The sequence below is a fragment of the Ictalurus punctatus genome, chromosome 6 (assembly GCF_001660625.3).
Source record: "Ictalurus punctatus breed USDA103 chromosome 6, Coco_2.0, whole genome shotgun sequence".
In the NCBI taxonomy this organism is placed as follows: Eukaryota; Metazoa; Chordata; class Actinopteri; order Siluriformes; family Ictaluridae; genus Ictalurus; species Ictalurus punctatus.
In genome coordinates, this window is record NC_030421.2 from 24,541,020 (window position 1) to 24,558,886 (window position 17,867).

The 17,867-nt window shown below is 39.7% G+C and overlaps 1 protein-coding gene across 2 annotated transcripts in view; it reads right to left on the minus strand.

Annotated features, from left to right (window-relative positions):
- The window catches only part of pde11a (phosphodiesterase 11a), a 72,592-nt gene that overhangs the window by 23,661 nt on the left and 31,064 nt on the right, over positions 1-17,867 (minus strand). For both annotated transcript variants that reach the window (XM_017470376.3, XM_053681043.1), the window contains 5 exons: positions 15,779-15,911; positions 14,824-14,899; positions 11,075-11,142; positions 10,838-10,930; positions 5,143-5,193 (listed from right to left, as the gene is read on the minus strand). In XM_017470376.3, coding sequence (XP_017325865.1) covers positions 5,143-5,193; positions 10,838-10,930; positions 11,075-11,142; positions 14,824-14,899; positions 15,779-15,911 — 421 coding nt within the window. The remainder of the gene's footprint in view (positions 1-5,142; positions 5,194-10,837; positions 10,931-11,074; positions 11,143-14,823; positions 14,900-15,778; positions 15,912-17,867) is intronic.

Here is a 17,867-nt window from a genome sequence, read left to right on the forward strand (position 1 = left end):
TTTTAATTCTATTGTGCGCTGTAGAAGGTGAAATTGCCCCTGTCCCAACTTTTTTTGGAACGTGTTGCATTTTTTTCATTTTGCTTTTTTATTCGCATTTTCCATACTGTCCCAACTTTTTCGGAATTGGGGTTGTACATCTATGGACTGTAATGAATAAGTCTATCAACAGATTGTCAACTGACCAACAGTTATAAACAGTTATAAACAGCAACAACCTAAGCCATTGACATAGACATATTAGAATTAGTTGATAGGCTTGTTGATGACAGTCAAATTACAGGTTGTTGATCGTCTATAAACGGTTTGTTGACTCTTTGTAACATGTGTACAGTGGTCTATCCAAATATAGTGTTACCCATGTGAAAAATAAGAGGGCTAAAACCAACATCCTAAAAATATCAACAAACTAATAGTTTCTATGACTTTAAAATAGGAACAGTATGCTTCCTATAGAACTCAATGTAATTGTAATACGTTTGATCTTAGTCATTCTTATCAAGGAGCTAATAAAGCATCTGTATGCTATAAAACATCTGTGTGGTCACATGTACAGAAACTTAAGACATGGATAATATTGCTTAAACTATTGGGGTGCAATATCAAGCATAATAAAGTAGTTGTAAATTGAGGACATGTAGGTTGAAATGCTGAAGAAGACAAGCGAAAGTTCATTCAGCATTGATCATTCAACACAATATATTACACAGATACTACTGGACACCATCTAGACTCCACAAAATGAGAATAGTTAGTGTAATAATGATTTGTGTTGGCAGAATCAGAAGGATCCGTATCTTACTCGTCTAGTCTGGTGCAAAGTCTGGAAATCAATACTGCTGTTACATACAGTTAGGCCTGTCACAATAATTACATTATTGACTTATTGCATAATATAGTGAGAGGACCTTGATCATTTTTGCTGATCTCAATATTGCCCATTGTTTTTACATGTGTGTTTTTTACATTTGAATGAATGTCACCAACATTTTAGTCATTTATGCTGCTTCTGTCCTCTCATCTGCTCCAGGGCTGTCAGATTAAAAATCGAACTTCGAATATTCATTGAATTTAAGATATAAATGCACATTCGAATGCAAAAACTGTGTGCATTCGAACTTAAGATATGTAGCAAACACTAGCAAAGATTATAATTAAAACATACTGTTCAAAACCCAACACGCAAGATATTAACAATGCACTAAGAATGTCTTTTGAAGAAGAAAAATCTAGAAAGAATCGTATAATGTCGGGGATTGAGCCACTTAAACTGCGAGAGTTGAAGCTGAACAGTGAATGAACAGAGGTAAACTGAAGCACTTTACTTTAACTGAAGCGCTTTACATTAACTCACCTAAATGCATCTTATATACATATGAGTTTAATCAGATATATACAGAACATAATCGTAATATTACAACTTGCTTCTGCACAAAATGACGTGAATGCACACGTAAACTTGAACTTAATTAAGGCGCTAGGTAGAATGGTAAGTCACGTTTTCCGTAATAACACGTTAAAACACGGACAACGAATACCTAAAGCATAAAGAATTCACAATACTGTATTAAAGTCCATTTTATTTATTGCTTTAGTTGTGTGGTTTTATTTTATTTATATTTCATTTATTTAGAATATTTTTTTTCCTTTCCTTTCCTTTCATTTCCAATTCGAATGTCTGAATATTCTTAAGAATTAAAAATTCATTGCTCTTTGAAAGTGTGTACTTGCATTATTATGCTATTATATTACCATTATACCATCAATGGTATAAAATGGTTTTAAAATGACAATAATATCGTTTATCTCAATTATTTCTAGGACAATATATGGTCCAATAAAAGTAGTTATTGTGACAGGCCTACATACAGTTGACCTCTACTTGTATGCTATGTAAGACCAGTCATAGCTGTCATTCAGGTGCTATATGCACAGACCAGAAGCCATTAGCCAAGTCTACTACCATGAACCACATTTGTTCAGGCTTCAAGCTGTTGCACATAGCAGACAGAGCAAATTATTATAGGCATTATCATGGCATTCATTGATTTAGGATTACTCGACAGTAAGGTGTAAAGTGGGAACTGTTCAAGACGCATTGTACTTACTGGGATGACTTGAACCACAGACACAATATCCTCAGTAGATTTTCTGTTGATTTGATATTGTTCAGTGCTAGGTACTAGGCATATTTTCAGTAAAGGACATTGTAGAAGACAACTGTAGGAGGCCACAGTCATTCTTATTTTCTGCCCAAATTGGATGTTGTGACATCTGTAGCCAGATGATCTCGACACCACACACACTGAGTGTGTGGCTGTGCTATGTAATTATTCACACCTGACCTTGATTTAATCAGGATATCCTCTCAGAGTACAGACAGATGGGCACTGGTAACTCAGTAGTATCACCAGGAATAGCAAAGCAGGGTAGCAACAAAACATTGTGAAACATGTCAGAGGTCACAGCATCTCTGGCACATGTTCATATGGAGGATGGGTCCAGAATCATATGTTTGATAAGTAATTGGAAATGTGCCGTATGTTATACTGTGGAAAATTTCTCACAGGGGCCACGATAGCTTAGTGGTTATAATGTTTGTCTCACACCTGCAGGGTTGGGGGTTCGATTCCTGCCTCTGCCCTGTGTGTCTGGAGCTTGCATAAATATATTTATTTGTTTGTGTGTGTGTTCCCATCAATTTTTATGTACAGTATATCCATGTTTTTCCTTTTTCCTTTCCATCCATGTACTGTGGTCTTTAATATGACTCCTTGAGCTATGGAAAGGTGCTATATAATTGAAACATATTATTATTATTATTATTATTATTATTATTATTATTATTAGAATGAATAAAAACCTGGAATGCCTAGGATATAACACATTAATAATGACAAAACATAAGCAGTTTTTTTGGGTGAAAAAATACTTTGTAATGTACCAAGAATATTTAGCAGAGAACTGTAATAAAGTAACATTGTACCTAGTATAAGCAGGACACAACAAATACATTGAGTCACAGAGATCTGTGGCTTTAAATCAATACTAAACTTACCAGTCCTAATGTGCTACTCTCTAACAGTTTGCACTCTAGTCACCAAGCGTGGTCTGTCTCTCTTTGAATCAAAGACTCGAGGAGGGGAAGAACAGTGGGGCTTGGAAAAACTGTGTAGAAAGGCACAAGTCGGAGAGGAGGGATGCAGAGGATGGCTGCAGTATGGCACTGGGTCTCGTCCACTTTCATTCAGGTCCTTCATGAATGGAGGAGCGCTTTGTAGCTTCTTACTGATGCTACTGATTCCACAGAGTCTGCTTATCCAATTAAAACTGAGCTTTGCACAGCTGAGAATCTCAACAGCACAGAGATAAACTGCTAATGAGGGGCTCTATAGATAGAGCTTACACAGCGTGACAGAAAAAGAGCGAGTGTTAGAGAGTGCAAGAAACAGAGAGAGAGAGAGAGTATTGGCAAGGGAATTAATGTGTTTTGGTGATGTCATTGACGGATGCTAATTATAGGTATCTGTGAATTCTATTACTAATAATATCAAGAGGTGGTAAACATGCAAAAAAAAGCAGAAGCGATCGACTTTTCATCTATTCACCAGTCTCAAACTGAGCACAGTTGATCTTAAATTCATGAGGACATCTAGTCATTTTTACCTCACCATATTTAAACAACTACTCGTTAGTTTCTGTATGTCTGTGGTGTCTTGTATCATAGTTTCAGGGTTTCATCGCTTTACTGCCTTCAGCAGAACAGTCCCTTTGGAGCCTAGCCTAAATAAGAAGGGAAATTAATAACGTTCTCACATTCTCTCTTTGTCTTTCTTCCTCTTTCTTTCTCCTTATGTACTGTATCTACTGTAGAGGTAATGCTCTGTATACAGTACTGTATATACACGTTTACATTACGGCATTTGGCAGACGCCCTTATCCAGAGCGACTTACATTTATCTAATACAAATGATCTAATAATTGATCTAATAATCTAATCTAATCACATATCTAATCAAAATTAACATCTTAAAATCTGAGCTACCGCTGCCCAATTTACAGGTGAGATATTAAAAAAAGTGCTTTAGTGGTGCTACAGCACTATATTTATGAATGACTGTTGAGCTTGCGTTTCAGTGACATTTAAAATGCACCACTGTGAGAGAGTGTGTGTGTGTAAGAGAGAGAGAGAGAAAGAGAGAGAGTGAGAGAGAGAGTACATGAAAGAGAGAGTGGGTGTCTGACAGAGAGTGTAAGAAGGAAAGACAAACAGATAGAGAGACAGAGCTCAAAGCTGCATTATTTGTGCAGGACTAGTCTCCGCTGTGCACATTACTTAAAGCATACAGGTTTCAAAGCCTCCAGCAAATTTTCTATGCCTATGAAGGCATTCAAAGCAAAAATCATTGAGGAAAAGTCTAATATGATGGATGTGCCATCACTAATGAGGGAAAAATCACTCTACCATGATGGTATGAGCACTGCAGGAACACGAATGAACTGGCATTATTATTAATACATAGTGTAACATACAATTAATGTGTGTATGCATGACATATATCATGCTATGTATTATTCAGTTCACATTTTTAAACAGAGAAAGGCATGCCTTTTAATGACGCTTCTAATGACAATTGTGGAGGAAAATTTGCTATAGTTCAATCCCCTGTTTATTAATGAATCTGTTTCATTCATTCATTCTGCAGTAACTGTTTTATCCTGGTTGTGGTCATGGTGAATCCAGAGCCTATCATGGGAACACTGGGCATGAGACTGTGATACAGCCTGAATGGGGACACTAGTCTATTTCAGGGCACTATGCGCACACACATTCACACCTAGGAGCAATTTAGCTTAGCCAGTCCACTTATTGGGATGTTTTTGTGTGCTGGGAGGAAACCAGAGAAGCCAGATATGGGGAAAACAGGCATAACTCTACCCAGACAGTAACCCAAGCTCAGGACTGAACAGGGGACCCTGGAACAATGAGGCAATAACACTACCCAGCGTGCCATTCTAAATATGTTTCAGGCATTTTACAATCATTCTACAGACACTAATGCTCAGGCACTATCAGTAATGAGAAGTCATTAAGGATTTAGTAGGAAAAACTTGTTTGCGTTGCTTTAAATAAAGTTTTACCTTAAACTTGTCCACTTCTGTCTTAGAGCAAGTGGCATGATACGACAGCACCTTCAGAGAAAGAAAGTGAGAGAGAGAGATGCTTTACTCATTGGTGTGATGTCAAGCGCATGTCTGACAAATTTCAACATTAAAGAGTAATAACTGAGTAATGTGTGATGCAGGGTTGACCATTCCTGGCAATTAACTATTGCATGAAATCAAGTGTAAAATCAGAGAAATTGATGGAATCTGCTGAGGCGTGCCACCCCAAGACCAGACAAGCCAGATATTAAAAGTGTGCATGACTTTCAAAAAAAAAAAAGTGTTAACCATTATTGGTGGTGAAAACCACCTGAATACTTCTTCATGCACATCAGTGTGTTAACCAGTGTGATAAATGCTTTAATTGCTGGACTTTATATTATATACTTTAAAAAATGCTTGGTTAATTTTTTCTACCCAAACGCTGGGTTAAACATTTTGGGTCATTTAATTGGGTTATTTTCTCAGTCTTGGGTAGATTTGGGGTAGTTTTGTGTAACCCAACTGCAGGGTTATTGGCTGGGTCATTTTCACTGACAGCCGAATCAATGCACCCCTCCCCCACCCCCTCCTTGGGTCAAATCAATTCAGTTTGAATTCGCCTAATGTGGAGGTAGCAGTTTTCACACAGACCGACTGTTAGATTTATTTGGAGAAACAAGGTTCGTATCAATATCCATAAAACCATTGCTGCGCACTAGAAAAAAGAAAAATGTGCGATAACAGTCCAGTTTACATGGCACTTAATGCACCGCTATCTTCGTTAGCTTTGTCTTACTTGTTTGTAATGCCCACTGGATCGTAAGTGGGTTACTCAGTTTTTTGGATGTTTTAAGCATCTCCTTCGATCAAAATCAGACATTTTCCTCTAAAATATATAACTTATTTGAGCCATTTACTTCAAAGTCTATATATAAACACCACTTTAGCAGCTCTACCACTACATTTCTGAACACCTTGGGTATAAATAAAGGAGATGTTGACTGACATGTTTGTTTATAATGTGGTAGATTTCACATTTTCAAATGGTAAAAATAACCCTGAAAATATTAACACATTTATGAAATAAAATTAACCCAGTGTTTTTGTAAAATGAAACCATCCTTTGGGTTGAAAAGCAACCCATTTGCTGGGTTAAAACTCAACAACCCAACTTGATGGTTTAGTTTATCCCAAAATGTGTTCCGGCTCATATTTATTCAGCCGTTTTTAATTCAGTGTTTTTTACAGTGTATTTATTACATAATCATAACAGTACTGTAATAACGTATACAGGTACACATACAAAGGCATTTATCATCACTGAACATATAAAGTTTTTGTGATAAAAAAATATATTAAACCAAGATAAATCATGTCAGAACTTTCTCAAATTCAGTGTGAAATTACAGTGTATAAAAAGTTCAAAACAATCAGAAGCATTTTAGGGAAAAATAAAAAAATAAAAAAAAGTTACAATAATTTTGTTGCATAAGTGTGAACACCCATTTATAATTAGGGAAGTGGTTGTGTTCAGAATGAACCAATCACATTCAATCTCATGTTCAAAAGAAATTATTATACAGCTGTCATCAATGAAATTTTTCTGATTAACCCCCAATAAAGATCAGCTGTTTCAGTAGGATTTTATTTACATAGTCTTGGTTTCATCTGAGTTCTGAAGCCATGGTCTGCAAAGAGCTGTCAAAGCCTTTACAGGGTCTCACTGTCGAAAGATATAAATCAGGAAAGGGGTACAGAAAATTTTCAAAACATTAGCTGTACCTTGGAACACCATGAAGGCCATCATCAGCAAGTGGAGAAAATGGAGCACCATAGTTATATTAACATTAAAGGAGCTGCAGGAATATCTGACAAATACTGATTACTCTCTGCATGTGACAATCTCTTGTATTATTCACATGTCTGGGCTATGAGGTAGGGCAGCTATATGGATGCCCTTTCTCACAAACCAACAAGCCCAACTAAATCACCCCAAACCATGTGGCAAAATGAGTTATGGTCTGATGAGACCAATTCCAAACGTTATAATAATTCCATAATTCCAAAAGTTATAATAATTCCACAATTCCAAAAGGTAAGTGTAGTGCAAAAAAAGCACACCAAAGGAACACCATACCCACAGTGAAGCATTGTGGTGGCAGCATCAGGTTTTAGGGCTGTGCACAGGAAATGTCCTTAAAATTTGATGGAGCTAGAATATTTTTGCAAGAATGTGAAGAGAATTTTGCCAAGACTATTACCCAAAGAGACTGAGTAATAAAATCAAAAGGTGCTTAAACTAAGTATTAGATTATGGGTGAGCACACTTATACAACTAGGTTATTGTACATTTTTATTATTGGACATTTTTATAAATATTTAATTTTTTTCCCTTATAAAATTTCCTCATTGTTTTTCACTTTATTTGTATACTTTGCAATTGCACATTAAACGTAAGAAACGATCTGACATGATTATCTTAGTGTCATTCTTTTACTTCACAAAAACCTGCGATTTTTACAGGTGTGTGTAAACTTTTTATATCCATTGTATGTATATACAGTATCTCACAAAAGTGAGTACACCCCTCACATTTTTGTAAATATTTGATATCTTTTCATGTGACAACACTGAAGAAATGACACTTTGCTACAATGTAAAGTAGTGAGTGTACAGATTGTATGACAGTGTAAATTTGCCGTCCCCTCAAAATAACTCAACACACAGCCATTAATGTCTAAATCGCTGGCAACAAAAGTGAGTACAACCCTAAGTGAAAATGTCCAAATTGGGCCCAAAGTGTCAATATTTTGTGTGGCCACCATTATTTTCCAGCACTGCCTTAACCCTCTTGGGCATGGAGTTCACCAGAGCTTCACAGGTTGCCACTGGAGTCCTCTTCCACTCCTCCATGACGACATCACGGAGCTGGTGGATGTTAGAGACCTTGTACTCCTCCACCTTCTGTTTGAGGATGCCCCACAGATGCTCAATAGGGTTTAGGTCTGGAGACATGCTTGGCCAGTCCATCACCTTCACCCTCAGCTTCTTTAGCAAGGCAGTGGTCGTCTTGGAGGTGTGTTTGGGGTCATTATCATGCTGGAATACTGCTTACTTCAGTATGTCACAGTACATGTTGGCATTCATGGTTCCCTCAATGAATAGACGTATGAGTGCTGCCAGCATTGCTGCAGAGGTTGAAGGGGGGGGGGGGGGGGTCAGCCTGTCAGTGCTCAGACCATACGCTGCACACTGCATCAAATTGGTCTGCATGGCTGTCGTCCCAGAAGGAAGCCTCTTCTAAAGATGATGCACAAGAAAGTCCGCAAACAGTTTGCTGAAGACAAGCAGACGACATGGATTATGAGACCAAGATAATCTTATTTGGTTCAGATGGTGTCAAGCGTGTTTGGCGGCAACCAGGTTAGGAGTACAAACACAAGTGTGTCTTGCCTACAGTCAAGCATGGTGGTGGGAGTGTCATGGTCTGGGGCTGCATGAGTGCTGCCGGCACTGGGGAGCTACAGTTCATTGAGGGAATGAATGCCAACATGTACTGTGACATACTGAAGCAGAGCATGATCCCCTCCCTTTGGAGACTGGGCCGCAGGGCAGTATTCCAGCATGATAACGACCCCAAACACACCTCCAAGACGACCACTGCCTTGCTAAAGAAGCTGAGGGTGAAGGTGATGGACTGGCCAAGCATGTCTCCAGACCTAAACCCTATTGAGCATCTGTGAGGCATCCTCAAATGGAAGGTGGAGGAGCACAATGTCTCTAACATCCACCAGCTCCGTGATGTCATTATGGAGGAGTGGAAGAGGACTCCAGTGGCAACCTGTGAAGCTCTGGTGAACTCCATGCCCAAGAGGGTTGAGGCAGTGCTGGAAAATAATGGTGGCCACACAAAATATTGACACTTTGGGCCCAATTTGGACATTTTCACTTAGGGGTGTACTCACTTTTGTTGCCAGCGGTTTCGACATTAATGGCTGTGTGTTGAGTTATTTTGAGGGGACAGAAAATTTACACTGTTACACAAGCTGTACACTCACTACTTTACATTGTAGCAAAGTGTCATTTCTTCAGTGTTGTCACATTAAGAGTTATAATCAAATATTTACAAAAATGTGAGGGGTGTACTCACTTTTGTGAGATACTGTATGTATATATATATATATATATATATATATATATATATATATATATATATATATATATATATATATATATATATTATCTACAATATGTTTTAAGGAAAGTGGCTAAGTTTACACCTCCAGTAAATAATTTCTAAATACTGCATGTCTTCACACAAAGTCAACACACAAACACACACACACACACACACACACACACACACACACGATTATGATAATTATTGACACAGCTAATGAAAGCAATAATAACTTAATACTGTAACCTCGGTAATCAAAGGAAACATTTAGGCTCTTTAAAAAATTAACACTCATGGAAACTAACCAAAGGTTAGTTAACTGTCTGATAATCCTATCCTAACCTTTTGGTCCCCAGGAAGATATAAAAACATGCTCTCACACACACACACACACACACACACACAAACACACATACACACACACACACACACTAACACGTGATGCGTTCTGCTTTCTCTCTCCCTCACTATTCACTGGAGCGTCACATTTCTTGCTCCCAAACCTCTTGTGTGTATAAGTACGCATTTGTATGCAATGAACTCTTGTTCCTTAACCCTCGCACCTACGTATTTCATCATTGCTCATGTGTATTCAGCATCGCCACGCGGTATATATCTATACAGATATACTATACTCATATAATGTATAGCACTGTCTACAAACAGCATCAAAGACTGTAGTGTTATGGGACAAAGTCTTATTGACAGCCCTAAGACCAAGCCCTAAATCTAGAGTTTCCCCAACTAAATAATGGAGGGGGGGCTGGCACTTGGGGGTCAGGGGGGTTTGCATTGGGGCTTGAGCCTTAACCTTGAGCCTTAACTATTGCTATTGATGATAGCATCACTAATAGCTTAAGTGGTACCTATAGCTGGTGTGTATACTGTAGGCTGCATCGACACACGCTCGTAAAAAGAAGGGGGTGCGGCCAGAATCGTGCATTATGTATATTTTATGTCATTACAGCAAAGCTGGTTACAAACTGGCTGCAGCTGCTAGTCACTAGTATTAGCATTTTGTAATATTTTTTAAATTACTTACACGGTACGAAGGACAGTAATAACAGCAAAACTGAAGTCGAGACTGTAAATAAATCTAACAATTTATTAGAGTAACTAAGTCATTATAAAATTGAAGTAAATGATATAACTACATGTACATGTGCTCTGTGTTGAACAGCAGATGAGATACTGAATTCTTGTAATGTGAAGTAGCCCTGATAAACAAGTGGTTTCATTTTCTTAATTTTAAGTTCCCTTTCATGTTTTGTGAGTAAAGTCATTCCATGCGTGGAAGGCTAGCACGGCTTTATCTGTTTGGCACGCACGGATGAGCAGCTAAGATGCATCAGAGAAAGAGGCTGTTCAGATTCATATAGGACTACAAAATAGGCTAAAAGGAAGCACATATTATGAGATACAACAGTTTGTGTGTGTGTGTGTGTGTGTGTGTGTGTGTGTGTGTGTGTGTGTGTGTGTGTGTGTGTGTGTCTGTCTGGAGAGACTTACATCCAGGGCCACAGACTGCTTGGCCCAAGATTTCTTCACCTGATCATACATTATTGTGTTATTGATCCCCAGTCCACAGAATATCACAAATGCCTGAACAAGAGAAAGAGAGACAGAGAGAGAGAGAGACAGAGAGAGAAGAAATGGTATAGACACAGTGAACAACAGAAAGAAGTGATTAGTGAAGCAATAGACATTACATAGTAATAGTTTTAAAACTGAGTGCATAAGTTATACCTCAAACAGTCTCTGGTCTGCATCATCAAATGGTTTCCCATCCAACCTGTTTAGGACCTGTGCAACGCCTGCAACACACACAGCATGCAGCATGGGTCATGCAGCTCTAATATTGTTGTTAATGATAGAGTTTTGATTTGATCATGGCAACAGATTCAGTTAAAATTGGTCACAAATCTGGATTAAATAAGAAGTGGGGAAAAAAAACGTGTTGTTTGTCTCTCACAGCAGTGTGATGAATGCGACTGGGCAATAAAAGCTGCTTTCATTCACACACTCCTACTACTCTTGCATCTATCTATCCCTTCGTTAGAGCTACTGCTCTATAGATACAGTCCTGAAGCTACTGCTCTATACAGTCCTGAAGCTACTGCTCTAGATACAGTCCTGAAGCTACTGCTCTATAAATACAGTCCTGAAGCCATAGCTCTATATAGTCCTGAAGCTACTGCTCTATAAATACAGTCCTGAAGCCATAGCTCTATATAGTCCTGAAGCTACTGCTCTATAAATACAGTCCTGAAGCCATAGCTCTATATAGTCCTGAAGCTACTGCTCTATAGATATAGTCCTGAAGCCACGGCGCTATACAGTCCTGAAGCTACTGCTCTAGATACAGTCCTGAAGCTACTGCTCTATAAATACAGTCCTGAAGCTACTGCTCTATAAATACAGTCCTGAAGCTACTGGTCTATAGATACAGTCCTGAAGCTACTGCTCTATAGATACAGTCCTGAAGCTACTGCTCTATAGATACAGTCCTGAAGTTACTGCTCTAGACACAGTCCTGAAGCTACTGCTCTATAGATACAGTCCTGAAGCTACTGCTCTAGATACACTCCTGAAGCTACTGCTCTATAGATACAGTCCTGAAGCTACTGCTCTATAAATACAGTCCTGAAGCTACTGGTCTATAGATACAGTCCTGAAGCTACTGCTATATAGATACAGTCCTGAAGCTACTGCTCTATAAATACAGTCCTGAAGCTACTGGTCTAGGACTGGTCTAGGACTAGATACAGTCCTGAAGCTACTGCTCTAGATACACTCCTGAAGCTACTGCTCTATAGATACAGTCCTGAAGCTACTGCTCTATAAATACAGTCCTGAAGCTACTGGTCTATAGATATAGTCCTGAAGCTACTGCTCTAGATACACTCCTGAAGCTACTGCTCTATAGATACAGTCCTGAAGCTACTGCTCTATAAATACAGTCCTGAAGCTACTGGTCTATAGATACAGTCCTGAAGCTACTGCTCTAGATACACTCCTGAAGCTACTGCTCTATAGATACAGTCCTGAAGCTACTGCTCTAGATACACTCCTGAAGCTACTGCTCTATAGATACAGTCCTGAAGCTACTGCTATATAGATATAGCAGTAGCTTCAGGACTGCTATATCCTGAAGCTACTGCTCTATAAATACAGTCCTGAAGCCATAGCTCTATATAGTCCTGAAGCTACTGCTCTATAGATATAGTCCTGAAGCCACGGCGCTATACAGTCCTGAAGCTACTGCTCTAGATACAGTCCTGAAGCTACTGCTCTATAAATACAGTCCTGAAGCTACTGCTCTATAAATACAGTCCTGAAGCTACTGCTCTATAGATACAGTCCTGAAGCTACTGCTCTATAGATACAGTCCTGAAGCTACTACTCTATAGATACAGTCCTGAAGTTACTGCTCTAGATACAGTCCTGAAGCTACTGCTCTAGATACACTCCTGAAGCTACTGCTCTATAAATACAGTCCTGAAGCTACTGGTCTATAGATACAGTCCTGAAGCTACTGCTATATAGATACAGTCCTGAAGCTACTGCTCTATAAATACAGTCCTGAAGCTACTGGTCTATATATACAGTCCTGAAGCCACTGCTATATAGACACAGTCCTGAAGCTACTGCTCTGTAAAGACAGTTCTGAAGCTACATACACATTCCAGAAGCTACTGCTCTATACAGTCCTGAAGCTACTGATCTAGAGACACAGTCCTGAAGCTACTGATCTAGAGACACAGTTCAGAAGCTACTGATTTAGAGACACAGTCCTGAAGCTACTGCTCTAGAGATACAGTCCTGAAGCTACTGCTCTAGAGACACAGTCCTGAAGCTACTGATCTAGAGACACAGTCCTGAAGCTACTGATCTAGAGACACAGTCCTGAAGCTACTGATCTAGAGACACAGTCCTGAAGCTACTGATCTAGAGACAGTCCAGAAGCTACTGATCTAGAGACACAGTCCTGAAGCTACTACTATACAGATGCAACCCTTCAACAGAAATATAGCTAAAGATTCAGATCCATATCTAATGCTCAAAAGATGCATTCCTACATCCCCACAGCTACTGCACTGCAGATACAGCCATACAGCGACACATCTTCTAGAGATATAGCCCAAGAGGTACCAAACAAATCAACTGATTCCATATCAATAGCTATAACAAATCAAACAAAGAATAACAAATCAAACATACAGCTAGTGCTCTCGAGATACAGCCCTACAGCTACTTCTCTACTGCTATGAAATACAACCCTAATTACTGAATGTTGCTAAAAAACCTACTCCTGTCCTGATGTACTTTCAGCCTGGTCTGAATGGTGTCAGAATATCTGGGACAAGAAGAGATAAATGAGAAGTGTTACACAGGTGTGTGGCTGGAGGGATGAAAGACAATAGGGTGTGTGTGTGTGCGTGTGTGTGTGTGTGGTAATGATTATGACGTGGTTTAAGCTGTCATGGGAGTATCCTTGGCTTTCTTTATGTTCACGTCCTCTGGTCTGGCAGGATACCTAAGAGAAAATGGCCTCCTTTACTTCTCTTGCCCTTTTATGCACTCATTAACAAAATCAAAGGCTGGGTTTGGGAGTCTAATTGATAGTAAATGGAGAGTTCAGTTTTTATAGACCAGGAGGGATTAAGGGATTAAACATATTAAACAGTAAAGGTAAAGGTGTTTCTAGAGCTTTGAAAGAGATTTGAAAATGATTATTTCTGGTGCTGAAATTCTAAATCGTTTGGTCTTTGCACAGGTGCACAGGTGACTTGTGTGTGAGAAAGAAGGAGAAAAAGATAATCTTTGTGAATGAACACATCCTTAACTTTGTACTGCACCTCTACATGCCGTTGGGTGGTTATAATGATTTTAAATCTGTTTCCTGATAAGAGTCCACCCACGCCTAGATACACCCAGACTTGCTGCATGATTTACACATAGAACACACTCGCTCGCTCTCTACTGCTCACATCCACATCCACAGGAACACACATGTAGCAAACTTTAATTCACAAACATATAAACCTAACCTGAATACTCGGTCACACACACACACACAAACACACCCACCCACACACATACACACACACGCACGCATGCACACACACACATACACACTCACCCACACACGTACGCACACACACACGCACGCACACACAAACACACACACGCACGCACACACACGCACACACACACGCACGCACACACAAACACACACACGCACGCGCCACACAGCCCTGTAAGTTCAGTGGGATGTGGATGTTCCTACTTATGGGCTTTAACACATTCAGGATGTCAGACCTCTGTAAACTAGTTTGCCCTTCTCCCTTTACTGCAGTACACAGCGAGTGCACACAAACACACAAATTATTCCTTCTATATCGTACACGACACACTACTGAAGAGTGTAATATATAGTCAGGGTAGAAATGGTAGTGTAGTTAAAAATATTGGACATGGATTTATGAACTTACCAATTATTTGGTGGTTGCTGTTCCAAATCGGCACACACAGCACAGAGCGGATGTGGAACCCAGAAAACTGATCTGCCTAATGCAAACATAGGCAACACATATAATTCACTACATTTGTGTCATGCTGCAGTACAGTACTGTAATGCCTGCGGCACAACTCAGCAAAAGATAGGCTGCCTGAATCCCATAGGACATGTACGCAGTGTAGCACATTGTTGTGTAGAACACAATATAACAGCATGGATGCCAGTATTTCAGAGAGAAACAGGAGAGAATCTAAAAGAATCTTAGCCAAAGATACATCAAAGCCGTATTATATAATTCATCAGTGTGCGACAGCAGCCAGAGATCAAAGCTGGACTGGTGCAGAGCACCACATCACTCTGGTCTGTTGCTTCATTTACACTGTACACTGACCACTACCTGGAAACAGTTCAGATCCAGGCAAATAGCACACTTCCCTACATGATCATACTGAGTCACTTCCATACCTTTGTTTCTGGTTTACGTTTTTTCAAGGCGCCCAAACTCTGGATCTACCCTGGTTTGTGCAAAGTACTTACTAGGGTAAAACCTTATATAAAATATATCACTGACATACTGACAATGCTGAGGTGGGCACACGTTAATCAAATTCTCTCTCAGAAAAGTCCTTTCAGCAAGACATTTGATTCATATTGATTAGATTCTACAGTGTTCTGTTTGAATAATGTTGCTTGTATTTCTTGGTTGCCAAAGTGATATGGCATATATCACGTTAGCTATGTTGTACCAGCCATTACAGCCTCACAGCTTGGCCTACATTTATTTTTTTACTGCGTGTCTAACTAGTAATTACAGCTCAAAGTGACATTTATAAAGGTTTTCTCTGTTGGAAGCTGATGATTACAGTAGTCCTAATTGTGAGCTGATGGGAATGTAGCACCGGGGCTACAGAGTGAGCAGACATATCCACCTCAGCGTCGAAACGGGGGTCCTGGTAGGCGTCGCTAATGTTGACCGGCAGACCAGTGGAGGCCACCAGCTCAGCTATACTGTTGTTAATCAGCCAGTCTGAATAGGATGACTTTTCCATACTGTCCTTAAAGCTGAAAAATAAATAATACATAAAGAAGACTAAGAAATGAATAGATATACATTTAAGACAAAGGAATGTAGAAAGGAGTTAGAACTAATCCACTGACCAAGAGAGTTATGTAATTGCTGGATGCACTGGATTAGAGATGCTGTTAGCCAGTTATGTAAGGTGAAGGATACATATTGATCAATGCAATCTGTATAACTAAAAGCCCCTTAGGAGTTGTTATTGTTTATGGTGCCCCTCCCCAGGCAGTGATTCATATCTAATGACCCTTTCGTGTATTTTAATAAGCTTCTCCCAAGCCTGCTGGAGTAATGAAAAGTTACCGCTCTGATTGTCTTATCCACCCACGTGCCACAGACAGACATACAACTGCCTCCTTCATCGCTCTCTCTCATTCTGTATCATTAGCCCAATCTCTCATGTTCACAGCACAGCCCTATCACGCTTCCACATCACACCCACATGACTGTAACACAGTTGATGGCACTTTTGCATGTGAGCTGCTGGCTAACTGTGGGGCTTGCTTTAGTCAGAGTGTGTGAAATGTGTGTGTTGGAGATGCGCAATGAGACCCGTCTCTCGGGGGTTGTATGTCGGGCAGCTCGAATCTATTGGGGGCAGCACAGAACAAATCAAACACATACGCATGCATAATGGACATAATGGCTCCTGCCGTGGAAGTATTCTCTAAATTAAACACATAAGTTCTGTATGGTGCACTTTGGGATTTCTCACTGAAGCAAGCCTCACATATATTTCCCCATTTTAAAGCTTTTAAAACAACATGCCTTTTTTAAAAAAAAAATTAGGCCTAATAGGATGGACATAAAATCAGCAATTATACTCGTCCATTAGATGATGTTTATTTGTCCCTCGCACATAGAAACCATGCCGGCTGGGATAACTGAACTATTAGATCAAACACTCCCACAATTTTTACATGCTCTTAAGTGTAGTATGGATCTTTAAACAGTGACGTAAAATGTTTATTGCGCTTTGGTTTGTTCCTTTGATAGTGTCATTAAGCTTTAAAAAAAATAGACACAGCCATCAGTGTATGTGATTTCGCAGCTTGGCAATGGAGCATTAGCCAGGTGTTTGTAGTGAGAAGAGAGAGGGATGAGTGGTGCAAGGCCCCTCGACAGTACTGCGGTGTGTGTCCTCTCTGCTGCCGTAATGATTCCACTTGCATTTAGCGCCACCATGCCAGAAACAAGCAGCTATGTTGCACGATCACGCATGTCTCACACAAAACTCAGATAGCACTCAGACGTATTTCTCCTCTGCAATTAGGAAAGAGCAATCAGCACCATTCTCTAAAGCAGCTTTGGTATGATGTTCACACTCTCAAAACTACCCGGTTCTCTCCTTTATTGGCTAATGGTTGTATGTGTTGGCAGGTGGGCTGGTGTCTTGTGTGTTTGCAGTAAGATAGTGGTGGCTGCTCAGAGAGCTGAGCTATGGGGTTTGGGTTTTCCTAAGTGCTGAATAGCGAGAGTCCGAAGATTCTGTGCAGTGCAGAATTGAGGATGTGAGCAGCAGCTGACATGGGGAGAAACCCCAAGCCTCTGGTGCAGAAGCACCAGAGAATCATCAATCAAACGTGCATAGCGCAGTCCCCATCGACGCAGCTCAGCATAACACAACACACTGCTAAGCAGTTAATGAGTCTGCTAAGAAATATTTAACAGCCTTGTAATGTGCAGCTTTAAAAATTCATCAGTAAGCAACAGAGTGCAGGACTTAGTGCAAGATTTATTTGCACTTCCCAAACACAAAGTGGGTCTGAAGCCACTTTCTGTCACAGTTCATATCCAATCAGCTCAGTTCTAGTCTTCGCTTAGTGGCGAGACTTTTCAGTGTGAAAATTATTGTGACAAGAGAAGACCTGCAATGTTGCAGGACTGTAAAAAAGCAATTTAAAATGTATAAATAATAGCGTTTTAAACATTGATTTGAG